At 46.5% G+C, this 13,292-nt stretch overlaps 1 protein-coding gene across 19 annotated transcripts in view; it reads left to right on the top strand.

Annotated features, from left to right (window-relative positions):
• Nucleotides 1-1,252: 1,252 nt before the first annotated feature.
• Nucleotides 1,253-13,292, top strand: part of CAPN3 (calpain 3) — a 135,934-nt gene continuing 123,894 nt past the window's right edge. For 18 of the 19 annotated variants that reach the window (XR_014836611.1, XR_014836615.1, XR_014836617.1 and 15 more), the window contains exon 1: nucleotides 1,253-1,867. Coding sequence is in view for 9 of the 19 variants with exons in the window: in XM_085010095.1 (XP_084866221.1) it covers nucleotides 1,559-1,867 (309 nt within the window). In the remaining 10 variants the exon portion in view is untranslated. The remainder of the gene's footprint in view (nucleotides 1,868-13,292) is intronic. The other variant, NM_214171.2, reaches the window with a different exon arrangement.

Here is a 13,292-nt window from a genome sequence, read left to right as displayed (position 1 = left end):
GCATCTTCGACCTACACCACAACTCATAGCAACACCAGATCCTTAACCCACTGAGCAAGGCCAAGGATCAAACCTGTGTCCTCGTGGATACTTGTCAGATTCATTTCCACTGAGTCATGACAGGAAATCCCAGGAGCCTGACTTTGAGCCCAGACAGACAGCTTCAATGCTGCCCTCCTCTCTCCTGCCTCCCCAAGAGTAGTAGCAGAGATCCTTGGGCATTCCCTTAGAGGGAGGGAGAACAGGCTGATGGTTCCCACAAGCCACAACTCCAGACACAGGGGTCCTCAAAGCTGCTTCCCCAGGGATCGTGGGCCTGGGTAGTACTCCCTATTTCTGCTGTCACTTTCCACCTTCTCTTGTAGCCTCTAGCCTTGGGCTGAAGGGAGGGTTACATGGCAATAGGCAGGCCCGCAGTGGGGGACTAGCCTCCACTCAGCCACACCTGGAATATGGCCGTCTCCTTACAGCCTGGGTAGAGCTACCAAGAGTAGAAGACAAGGTGGAGGCCAGGCAGGCAGTTCCCTTCCTCAGAGCTGCATGTGATCTCCTCCAACAGACCTGAAGCCAACTCTTCGGGTATGACATGCTGGAACTCGACAGCCGACCTGGTTCAGTATCCATTTCCAACTTCTGACTCAGATGCCTAATGTGGCACGGTGGAATAATCTGTACTCAGGTGCACTTTTTTGTAGGTGATTTGGTCCCAGTGTTTGTGCTGGGGGTGGGGAGAGACAAGAGATGGCTAGGTTGGGTGGGCAAGAAGACACAGGGATTTTTCTCAACTGAGGACTCTGCTGAGTGGCATTTTCCACCCAGACAGTTTCACTGAACGCTGACCCTAGAACATTCTAGAAGAGATGCCAAATCCAGTTGAATAATGTTCTGATATCCTAGAATTTTAAAAAGTAAGAACACGTGTTCTCAAAACTGCCCAGAACATTCTCCTAGAATTCAGTATTTCCCACTCACCCTTGCTGGCTGTTTTCAATACTGTTCCCCACCAGTTTGGTGGCCAATAGTTTGACAGGCTGGATAAGCACCAATTCAATAATGTATCCATCATTCTTTGCTAATTCTCAGTGTCAGCCTTAAATGTTCCCCTTTCATTTCCTGAAGACAACAGCGCTTAAGGGCAACACAGCTGCACTGCTAGCCTCTCTCTTGCATTCGGACTCATGATATTTCTTCATGGCTATTTTTGGTTTTCCTGGCTCAAGCTGCTTCAGGCCACTGAAACACAACCCTCACTCCCTTTCTCTCCTCTGGCATGTACGCTGCTGGTAGGAGCCCCCCAGGGAAAAACTAAAAACTGCAGCCGAAATCCTTTAGGGCTCCTTCCTCAGGAAAACTGATGACTTCTAGATCACAGCTCAAGTTTTAAGACGGACGCAAGCTGGACAGTCTTCTGATGGGCTTTAAACTTTGAACTGGATGTGGGCATTTTTTTCTCTGATGACAGAATCACTGCAACTTCCCCTTTGCAGTTGCTTCCTTTCCTTAAAGGTAGCCGTATCTTGTTTTCTTTAAAAACCTTTCCCTTCCAAATTTGCCTGTCATGCCGACTGTCATTAGCGCGTCTATGGCCCCACGGACAGGGGCCGAGCCCAGGTCCCCAGGACCGATGCCCCAGGCGGCCCAGGGCAAGGGCACGGAGGCCGGGGTTGGAAACCCAGGTGGTAAATACTCAGCCATCATCAGCCGCAATTTTCCCATTATTGGCGTGAAAGAGAAGACATTTGAGCAGCTTCACAAGAAATGCCTAGAAAAGAAGGTTCTTTATCTGGATCCTGAGTTCCCACCGGACGAGACCTCGCTCTTTTATAGCCAGAAGTTCCCCATCCAGTTCGTCTGGAAGAGACCTCCGGTGAGTAGCTAACTGGTTGCTGCTTGGGTTTCCCCTCTGAGAAATCTGCCCCCTCAGCGCCTTCTGAAAGCTCTGCAGGGCCCTGTCCTCAGGTGAGGAGCAATTCTCTGTTCTTTCTCGCTTTCTGAAAAACAAAACAAAAAAAAAAAAAAACCTTGCATTAATTGGAACTCAGGTTAATTCCCCCTATAAAATAAATAGTCCTTTCCCACAACAAATTCCAAACTGCAATTTCCAAACAAATCCCCAGACTCCCACCTGGAGGGTAATCCAGACCTATCCCCTCCATTTAAGTAACTTTTTATAAGAGTCCTTCAGTTTCTCATTGAAGGGCTAAAATCGTGATGTTCTTTTTAGTTTGCTAGCAGCCATGCCTCTGAAATACAGAGCCCAGGGAAGAGGAGAGTGGCAGCAAAGACGGCTTTTTTCAGGCAGGAAACTATTAGGATTAGAAGAAACCCTAGCAATCGTTTGCATCCATCACCTCCCATATGAGGAGATAAAGACCCACCAGAGGGAAATACATCCAGGGCGCCCTCGACAGCCCTGATGGAGAAACACTTTCTCTTTCAGGGACTCTTCCAGAACCTCTGGGTTTCATTTACAGTCAGGTACCAGGGGGAAGTCACATTCCCCTGGCTCCCTTCTCTGATCACACCTCCAGTATGATTCTTTTTTTTTTTTTTCTTCTTCTTTTTTTTTTGGGCCGCACCTGCAGCATATGAAAGTTCCCAGGCTAGAGGTCGAATTGGAGCCATAGCCACCGGCCTACATCACAGCTCACGGCAACACTGGATCCTTAACCCACTGAGCAAAGCCAGGGATCGAACCCATGTCCTCATGGATACTAGTCAGGTTTGTTACCACTGAGCCATGATGGGAACTCCTCCGGTATCATTCTTGTTCATAATTGAAGAAAAATGTATTGAACCTGGGTTAGAGCCAGAAACCAAGCAAGCAACTGAGGACACAGCGTAAATGAAAAAAAAGAGCAATTCCTGCTCTCCTGGAGCCTAAAGTCCTGAGGGGAAGACAGGCTTTGAACCAGGGCGATGACTATCAGAGCAGGTTCAGGGTGCTCTGGGATCTGAAGGCAAGGGAGAGAAACCCTCCTGAGGAAACCATTCCAGCTCAGCCTCAGTGCTCCTCATTAGCTTAACCAGGTTACACTGAGGCCCAGGGCTGTTCAGAAGCCACGTGTTTCTCTTTGACAGGAGATGAAACATCCAACAACCCTGGGCTCGCCCTGCCTATTCCACGAGGGCCCTTTTCCTCTCCAGCCCATGACTGTCCTGAGGACTCTCAGTTTAGAAGAGAACTAGAAAGAACTTCATTCTCCAACCCCATCACTGCCCCCGCTGCTAGAACCCACAATGGGACATGTCACATCCCTGCGGAAATAATTTCAGCGACACCGTTCTCCCCTCCCCCCACACCTTCATATTCCTTCAAACTTCCTCCGCGGCCTCTGGGCCCTTCCCCAGCCAGCCCGGCCTCCTTGCCTGTCTCCCCCTCGCCCCCGCCCCTGCATCCTGGCACTTGCAGCTGCCTCACGGCCTTGGCTTGTGCTGTCTCTCTGTCTGTCTGTGGTGCTCTTCATGTCTTCATCTGCTCCTCCTCTCCCTCGCCGCAAATCCCTGCTCAGGCGTCACTTCTTTCCCAGCTCTCTCCTGTCTGTCCCCATGGGCTGAGAGCAAGGAGCACTCCTGTTCCTCCTTGGACCCCCTCACCCAGCAAAGGGCCAGGCCCTGTAGGTACTCAGCGGCTGGTGGTGAATGAAAATCCACACTGGAGGGCGCTGACCGCTCAGAGAGGAGGTCGGCCCTGCGTTCCCGGGTTGGCAATTCCGGAAAGCCTTTTCCAACAGTAACGCAGAGAAAAAACTTACTGCTTTCAGTGAAGTCGTTGGTGGATTTTAGCCTTCAAACCTAGAACTGCATATTCATAAAAACATTTTAAGGGTCTACTATGCTCTAAGCACTAGGTCAGTCCTGAAATTGTGTCAGGGTGATATGAGGGGCACCAGAAGGCCTGTTCCAAATGTCGCTCCCACCACTGCCACCATGCAAAATCCTGAACCATCTACTGTCAGGAAAGGTCCTGATAGCACGATAGCACAAAGCTCATGCTTGGTTAAAATATTATTTCCCCTGGGGTTAAAATTAGGGGAACATGGTTTGTTGGGTTTGTTAGCATAAATTAGAATATAGAATTAGGGATGGTCAGAGTTGGAATATCTGGGGATGTGGTCCAGCCCTTTCACATACAGGTGCAAAAATTAAGGTCTAGAAAGGGCATAGAGCTTATCTACAGTCACACAGCAAACTGACTGAAATTGAAGTACTGCAGTAGCTCTAGAACTTTCTGAAAGGTAAATCCCTTCTTGGAGACAGGAGTTTTTCATGCACTCCCTGGATGCAGTGATCTTTGGCAACCTTGAACAGTGTGAAAAGGGGACTACATCCTATGAGAGGCCCTTCCTGCTTTTACTATCAAAGGCACAGAGTCAGTGAAAAACAATCTGAACTTCTCTTCATAATCAAGTATACCTATTACAGTCAGATAATGATGATGATGAAGGGGAGAATTATTCGTGGCCAACTATGATTCTTGTAAAGATAACAGGCTGCACTTTCAACCATGTCCTCTTAAAAGAAGAGAGACCCTGCAGAGTTCCCATTGTGGTGCAGCAGAAATGAATCCAGCTAGTATCCATGAGGACGTGGGTTTGATCCCTGACCTGGCTCAGGGGGGTTAAGGATCTGGCGTTGCCATGAGCTGTGGTGTAGGTCACAGACACGGCTCGGACCTTGAGTTGCTGTGGCTGTGGTGTAGGCCGGCAACTGTAGCTCCTATTAGATCCCTATCCTGGGAACCTCCATATGCCGCGGGTGCGACCCTAAAAAGCAAAAAGTAAAGAAGACCCTCACCTGTTTCCTCTTGTGCCCTCTCCTCACACGCCTACAGAGGGGTCTCACTGCCTTTCCTCCTCTGTCAGGGAGCATCCTGCATGGCGTTTCCAAGCCAGACAACCTGATTCCTTTCGCCTTTCCTTATAGCATCTATTTTTAGGATCAGAAAGAAAACAAACCATACACTATTTCCCAATTGTTTAGCCAATTTTTCTTGATGAAAAACACCCATGCAGGAAAGAACGGCTCTAGAACAGGGCTTCTGGGAGACCGATGGCTCTGTTCCAGTATCAATGGGGACAGGTGTGTGGGGAGACACGTGTTTCACTTCATACAGTGCAGGCTGCAGGCACACAAAATTCCTGGCCTCTCTTCTCTCCGCCAACCCCCACCCCAGACTCTGGGGTGGGGAGAGGGATTTGTGAAGAGAACCTGACCTGTGAAGCCCAACACTTTCCTTCTTTTTCCCTCCTGGAACAAGCTACCTACTCCCCCTTGAGGCAAAGTTTTCCAGAGGCAGTTCCCCATGGGGAGTCCTGCAAAGGTTCTGGGCCACTTGCCACAACTACTAATAGCAGTGCTAACCGCCAGCCTTGACTGAGAACTCATCACATGATAGAACCTATTCTAAGTGCTTCCATATGTTAGCTTATTTCATCTCTACAACAACCCTGTGAGGTAAGTACTGTTATTGTCCCCACTTAGCAAATGAAGAAACGAAGTCTCAGAGGGATAGATAACATGTTGAGATCTCACAGTTAGTAAAGGGTATAGCTGGGATTGGAACCCCTCGCTTTAGAACCCCAGCTCTTAACAATGAAATCCATCTAATTTTGGGGTTTAGAAGCCAAGATCAGATTTATGAACAATAAATGTGGTATTTGGGATTCTCGCCTGCTCTACACTTTTGTCTTCTACATCCATGGGTTCAAAACTCTGGCATGGAAATGAGGTGTCACTTATTGGGCCTCCACAAGCCATAACAGGAATTGGGGCTCAGGGTTTGACCCCTGGAAGCAGCAGCCTCTGTGAGCTGGCATTAGAATAGCAGAGTGGCTGAGACACGGTCCCCACCACCACCATTGGGGTCAAGTACTGGCCCTCCTACTTAAGGCTCGGGTCATCTTGGTCAAGTAGTTTTCTCTTTGCTGGTCATAAGTTCCCCTCTGAAAAATGAAGGATAGTCCTAATGAAAGGACCCATCTCCTAAGCTTGTTGTGAAGATGGAGTTAATCCACACTAAAGGCGTACAGGTGCCTGGCCCTTGGGGGAGGGCCCAGTGAACACGGACAGCTCCCAGCACCACCTACATCCAGCTCCACAGCCTCTTCAGTGAGGAAACCTCAGAAATATCATTCCAGCTTCATTTGTGTCTAGACCAATCAGGATACTAATCACAGCAGTGTACCTGAGTACTTTATTTTTTTCAGGTTTAAGGTTTTGTGTTGTTGTTTTTAACTCAAATTGACCCAAAGCAAAAGTTAAATTACAAAGAAAGAACAAAGTACATTATGATATAACACACTAGGAGTTACAGGAAAGCCTCATCTAAATGAATCAGTGCAGGAAGTTCCCTGGTGATCTAGTGGTTAGGACTTGGCACTTTCCCTTCTGCAGCCCAGGTTCAGTCCTTAGCTGGTAACTGAGACCCCACATCAAGCTGCTACGCACCACAACCTAAAAGGAAAAAAAAATTAAAAACAAATGGAACTTTTAAAACAATGAATTGAGAGTTCCCATCGTGGCTCAGTGGGTTAAGAACCTGACTAGTACCCATGAGGATGTGGGTTCGATCCCTGGCTTCATTCAGTGGGTTAATGGACCTAGTGTTGCCATGAGCTGTGGTGTAGGTCGCAGATGTGGCTTGGATCTGGCACTGCTGTGGCTATCAGGTAGGCTGGCAGCTGCAGTTCCAGCTTGGATTTGACCCTTAGCCAGGGAACTTGCACATGTCATGGGGAACGGCCCTAAAAAAGAATTGGTCCAACCAATATGAGGATATGTGTGTGAACCATCCCCTCACAGGCAGGCAACTGTTGTAAAATGTGAGTGTATCACACGAGTATGGAGGTGACCACATAAAGGGGGTTCATGCTGGGCTGGGGTACTTCATCACTTACTCAATGAATGGTTATGACAACCTGGGAAATAAAGGGGTGACCAAATTCTGCCACTTTTCCATCTCTCTTTGTCTTGTGCATTCCAGGTTATTTCTCCACATTCTGCAGTCACTCAAAGTCAGGGGCAACCTAGATCCCTTTTGTTTTTGGAGGGAGGAGCCATAAGGGGCCAGCTGCAGGGCCTTGTGCATCTGGTACCCCCTTACCCTTTGGAAGGAAGGATCTCCAAATTGCTCCATAGCGATCCAAAGGCCCACAAGGAAGTTCTCTCTTGGGAGGTAGCATCTCCTGTCTTGGTGCCTCTATGTAGTCTAACACTTCCAGACCGGAGTCCTCCCATAGGAAAGTTGACTCACATCCTCTTTTGGCGCAGGGCACAAGGATTCTGCACAGAGGGTTATGTGCTGACCCTCCAAGTTAGCTCAGCTAAGGCCTGCAACGGCCAAGACTCATGACATGCACCTTGGTCCCAAGCCTCCTCTGTCTGGGGCCTTGGCAGAGTCGCTGCCATTCCGTACCTTCCATCTCACTCCAGCCCCGTCCTAACCTGGACCACAGAGAAAGCATCCACTCGATTGGGAGCCAGGTTAAGACAGACTTCAGTTTAAATTTCACTTGATGGATAGGGCCTCAGTGTCTCTGAGCTCTGCCGGGAGAGGGAATTTCCTATTAGGGCCTCCCATTCACAGCTCTGAGTTGAGGTCAAAACTGCATCATTGATACACAGCCACCCCTAATGTATCCCCTCAACTCTTTGCCTAGGAAATCTGTTTGCCCTTCCTCCTCTGCCCTCCAAGCTCCTGGGGCTCAGAGCTGGGACCCTATATTTTTCCCTGAGCCATTTTCTGCTCAGCTTTCTTTGTTTCCTCTGGCTGTTGGGGGGTGGGGGAATTTACCCCCTTCCCCTTATCTCCAGATCCAGGACCTTGCAATTTGCTGGCCACGGCTGGTCCTCTAGCCATAGGCTGCCTATTTACCTCTTCCCCTCAAATCCTGTCCCCATCACTCCATGTCTTTAGGGCCTGACCCTTTGCTAGTTCGGAGCAGGGTCTCAACTTCACCCACGTTTCTCTGGTGGACGCCCTCTCTCTTCTTAGTATCACTACAACCCCATATCCAGGTCTGCTCTGCCCTGCCCCATTGGCCTAAACCAGCTCTCACCCTGCTCTTCTGCACTCCTTGGGGCAGCTAGTCCCCTGTGCCAACACCTAGACCTGAAAAACCTCTTTGCCTCTATACTCTGAACAGTTGACTTTATTTCCTATAGTTGCCATGCCTGGAAGCCTCTTGAAACACACTTTTCTAAAGGATAGAGTTTAGATAAGTTTCCCAGGCTGTAACTTATCATGAACTGTATTTTACCAAGTCTAGAATATTTTGATGCTGGTACTTTTTTTTTTTTCCAGGGCTGCACCTGCAGCATATGGGCATTCCCATAGGGGTCAAATCGGAGCTGCCCCCCACAGCCACAGCAACGTCAGATCAGAGCCGAGTCTGCAACCTACACCACAGCTCACAGCAACACCGGATCCTTATCCCACTGAGTGGGCCAGGGGGCAAACCCGCATCCACGTGGATACTAGTCGTGTTCATAACCGCTGAGCCACAGTGGGAACTCTGTTCCTTGATCTTATCAGAGGGTATACACAGAAAGTCATGACCACTACCCAGCTGCATGCAATTGAAGGCAGCTTTCTAACGAAATATGTATCACAATTTCAGAGATGTTAAAATACGAGGGAGAAAAGGGCCTTTTAATTGGACAGATAAGACCCCTTTCACAGTTCTGCCATGTCCTGCCTACTCCTCTTCCCAAACCATTTCTTTCTCCCGCCTGCCTATCAGCCTGGACCCAACCCCACCAGCTGGGCTTTGCTGTGCCTGTCTGATCTGGTCTCCTGCCCCTTCCCCAGTTCCCACCATCCAGGCAGAACTAACTTCTCCCCTGTCCCAAGATGTTACAACAGACAAAATTTAAAAATAAATTATATCCTTCAGGTTAGGTCTTGTCCTCGCGACAAAATTATCTTTGATATTTGACACATACTTATTCAAATGTTCTTCTGTGTAAATCTTTAGCATGGCTGACTCTTCACCTTCTTGCTTCAAGAGGAAAACACATAAAGAAAAAGTAGGGAGATTCTTGTAATGACAGAAAGGGGGCTGTACATGGTTGTTTTCTAGGGGAGAAAAAAGGAAAAAACACGGCTGATTTACTTCCAAGAGCTAGAAGAGAAGCCAAAGTATGGTGGAGAAAGCAACAGGGCAGGAAGCCACCCTCTCCTTGACCTGACCCTCAAGAACTTGTGAAACACCAAAGGCACATGTGAAACTTTTCTTGGTAAAGGGTGGAAGTTAGTGTCTTGATTTACACGGGCAGGGTTGAGCCAGCACACCCGGAAGTCAGCATGTGGAAAGTGCAGGAGTTGGGAAAGAGCAGCATAGAGAAGCAAACTGCTAGGAACTCACTGAACTCTGCAGGGGGTGAGGAGGCTCTTCCCTTTCAAAGGCTATAAGTGGGTGTTCAAGATCTCCAAGAAACCCTGAGGCCTCGGCTAACGCCTGGGAAACATTCAGCTTAAGAGAAGCTGACACTTGCTTTACCAGTTTCATCCAACATTCAGGTTTAAATAAGCACCATCAGAACTTTTACAAGTTGATTGTGTACCCTCAGAACACCTACCACATATAATAGTATAAAAACTGCTATTAAGGAGTTCCCGTCGTGGCGCAGTGGTTAACGAATCCGACTAGGAACCATGAGGTTGCGGGTTCGGTCCCTGCCCTTGCTCAGTGGGTTAACGATCCGGCGTTGCCATGAGCTGTGGTGTAGGTTGCAGACACGGCTCGGATCCCGCGTTGCTGTGGCTCTGGCGTAGGCCAGTGGCTACAGCTCCGATTGGACCCCTAGCCTGGGAACCTCCATATGCCGCGGGAGCGGCCCAAGAAATAGCAACAACAACAACAACAACAACAACAAAAAGACAAAGACAAAAAAAAAAAGAAAGAAAAAAAAAAAAAACTGCTATTAAAAACTCCTTATAGGAGTTCCTGTTGTGGCTCAGCAGTATCCAAGAGGATTTGAGGTTGATCCTTGGCCTCACTCAGTGGCTTAAGTATCCAGCATTGCTGTGGCTGTGGTGTAGACCAGCAGCTGCAGCTCTGATTCAGCCTCTAGCCTGGGAACTTCATATGCCGCAGGTGCAGCCCTAAAAAGCAAAAAACAAACAAACAAACAAACAAAACTCCTTATAAATCATAGGACTGAAATCTTTGAGGGAGTTCCATGGTGGTGCATCAGGCTAAGGATCCGGCATTGTCACTGATGTGGCTCAGGTTGCTGCTGTGGTGCCGATTTGATCCCAGGCCTAGGAACTTCTGCATGCCTTGGGTACAGCTTTAAAAAAAAAAAAAAAGGTTTGGGAACTACTACATTCTGCCATTCCAAGTAGATGGGCTTTTTTCCTAATGTGAAGGTTTTGAAGGTAAAACAAATGCCCCTACCTTCTTTGTTAACCTGTGGTTAGTACCTTTCACAGTCTGAAAGTTCATCCTCATTTCTAGCCAGAACTCTTCCAACCACAATTTTAGCACGTTACATCTGGCTCTGATCCAGAAGACAGAGAAACAGTCAGCTGATTTCTTCTATATAATATTCTTCCTATTCATGAAGAATATGCCATCCTTCCTTAAGTTGCTACAGATCAAATAGTCGTAAAACTAACTACCCCATAGGTGTGACTTTCCCAATGCTTTGGATGTCAGTGCTGTGATCCATGGACAGCCAATCCCTATTCAGGGTCACTTGACCTGAGTTACTCAATTCCAAAAGAAGAAATCCTAGGTTGGCACAAAATAAAAGTCACTCCATTCCAATGTGTGATGAGAGGGAGGGAGCAGAGCTACAGAAACACAGAGGCTGAGTGCAGTGAGCTTCTCTCAGGGGTGTTAGCTTTCCAGTGAGCCTGTCATCTTCTGTCAGTTTTTGTTTGTTTGTTTTTGTTTTTCTATGTTGGCCTCCCCATGGCGAATAGAGTTACTGGGCCAGAGATCTGCTGTGCAACCCCAGATTCTTTAGCCCACTGTGCCAGGCCAGGGATTGAACATGTATCCTGGCGCTGCATAGATGCCACTGATCTCATTGTGCCACAGTAGGAACTCCCCGTCAGACAGTTTAGAGAGAAGTGGGATCCCTATACAAAGAGGAAGAACTGGGGCATGGTGCTGAGTGGTTAAGACAGCTGGACTTAGAACAAAATAGACCTGGTCTGAACCATGGTTCTACCAATAGCAAGTCACACAAACCTTCCAAGTTTCTCTTCTGTAATGTGGATGAGGATATTCTTATCATGTGGCTGTTTTGAGCTAGTAGCCATAAAGTCCTAGCAAGTGCTCCAGGTAAGGCAGCAATTACTATTAGGACAGGCAGCAGAGGACAGGAGCATAACACAGTGATGAGGTGCACAGGCTTTCAACTTAAATTTGATTCAAATCCCAGCTCTGCTGCTTACCAACGTGACCTCAGGCAAGTTAGCCATCATTCCTGAGTCTCGGTTTCCTCACCTGTGGAAAAAAAACTCTTACTTTCCTAGAGTTGTTGTAAGGATTAAATGAGATACTGTGTCTAAAGATGTGTGGTTCTGTTGCTGCACTCTGTTGTGTTCCATTGTGTCAGTAAGTCTTGACATCTAATAATAGAGCAAGTCCTCCCAACCTGTTTTTCTTCTTCAGTTGTTTAAGCTATATCTGGCTATTTGCCTTTCCATCTAAATTTTAGAATAAGGGTGTTGAGTTCCACAAAAAAAAAAAAAAAAAAAAAAAATTTATCGGGCTTGCATTGGATTAATCTAGGAAGAAGGCATATCTTGACAATATTGAGTCTCCTATCCATGAAGAAGGGATATCTCTCAATTTTAATGGGTCTCCTTTAGTATCTGTCAATTAAGATTTTTTTAATGATTTTCTCCATAAAGGGAGTTCCCGTCGTGGCTCAGTGGTTAACAAACCCGACTAGCTTCTATGAGGATGCGGGATCAATCCTTGGCCTTGCTCATTGGGTTAAGGATCTGGCATTGCCGTGAGCTGTGGTATAGGTTACAGAGGTGGCTCAGATCTCATGTTGCTGTGGCTGTGGCTTAGGCTATAGCTCTGATTCCACCCCTAGCCTGGGAACCTCCATATGCCACAGGTGCGGCCCTAAAAAGACAAAAAATGATAATAATAACTTTCTCCATAAAGGTTTTGAACATCATTTGTCAGATTTATTCCTAGGCATCTTTTGTTGTTGTTGTTGCTATTTTTATAATTGGCATCTTTCTTGAAATGGTACTATATTTCTCAAATATAAACATATGCTATATTTACTATACTCTTAGTAATTCTAATAATTTGATTGTCGATGCCAAGTTATTTGTCTACAGAATCTTTGTTTCTGTAGAGTTAGGTCACTTGCACATAATGACAGGGCTCCCCAGTACATTATGCACAACTGTATTCAGCAGCCTAATTCTTGTTTCATTGTACTTGTGAAACCCTTTAGCATAATGTTAATAACTAAGGAGATAGCTGGCATCTTCATCTGGTTTCCATTTTTAAAGGGAGTATTCTTCATGTTTCGCTGTTGAACAGATTTTTGTATAGATTTACTTGTAGAAACAATTTATCATTAAGGAAGTTCTCTATTCCTGCTTTGCTAAGTTTCTTTTAAAATCGTAAATGGTGGTTGAACTATATCAAATAGTTTTTCTGCATTTATTAAGAAAATCATGTGATTTTCCTCCTTTAAACAGTTAATATACAGTTACCTTAGTAGAGTTTTCCAATAACGACCCCTTTCGTTCTTAGAATAAAACAAACTTAGAATGGATTCTCTTTTATATATCACTGAATTTTGGTTTACAAATCCTTTATTTGGGTATTTGCATGTATAATCATTAGTGAGATTGGTTTGTTATTTCCCTTTATGCTGCTGTACCGTTTTGGTTTCAAGATTATATTAACCTCCTGGAGTTCTCATTGTGGCTCAGCAGTAACAAATCTGACTAGTATCCATGAGGACACAGGTTCAATCCCTGGCCTCGCTCAGTGAGTTAAGAATCCGGCGATGCTGTGATGTAGGTTGCAGACACGACTCAGATCTGATGTAGCTGTGGCTGTGGTGTAGGCTGGTAGCTACAGCTCCCATTTGACCCCTAGTCTGGGAACTTCCATATGACTTGGTGTGCTCTACAAAGACAAAAGACAAAAAAAAAAAAAAAAAAAAAAAAAAAAGATTATAATAACCTCCTAAAATGAGTGGGGATTGTTCTTTCTTCTATTCTGTGAGGGAGATTGTGTAAGATGGAAATGATGTGTTCCTCAAATATTTGGTAGAATTTTGCCAGTATTTTTTTA

This window comes from Sus scrofa, chromosome 1 (genome assembly GCF_054392235.1).
Source record: "Sus scrofa isolate SSC_HxYL_T2T_F1_AM1 chromosome 1, Sscrofa_HxYL_maternal_Yorkshire_Landrace_v2.0, whole genome shotgun sequence".
NCBI classification, from domain to species: Eukaryota; Metazoa; Chordata; class Mammalia; order Artiodactyla; family Suidae; genus Sus; species Sus scrofa.
Note: the sequence above shows the minus strand (reverse complement) of the source record. Positions and strands in the feature narration are given on the sequence as shown.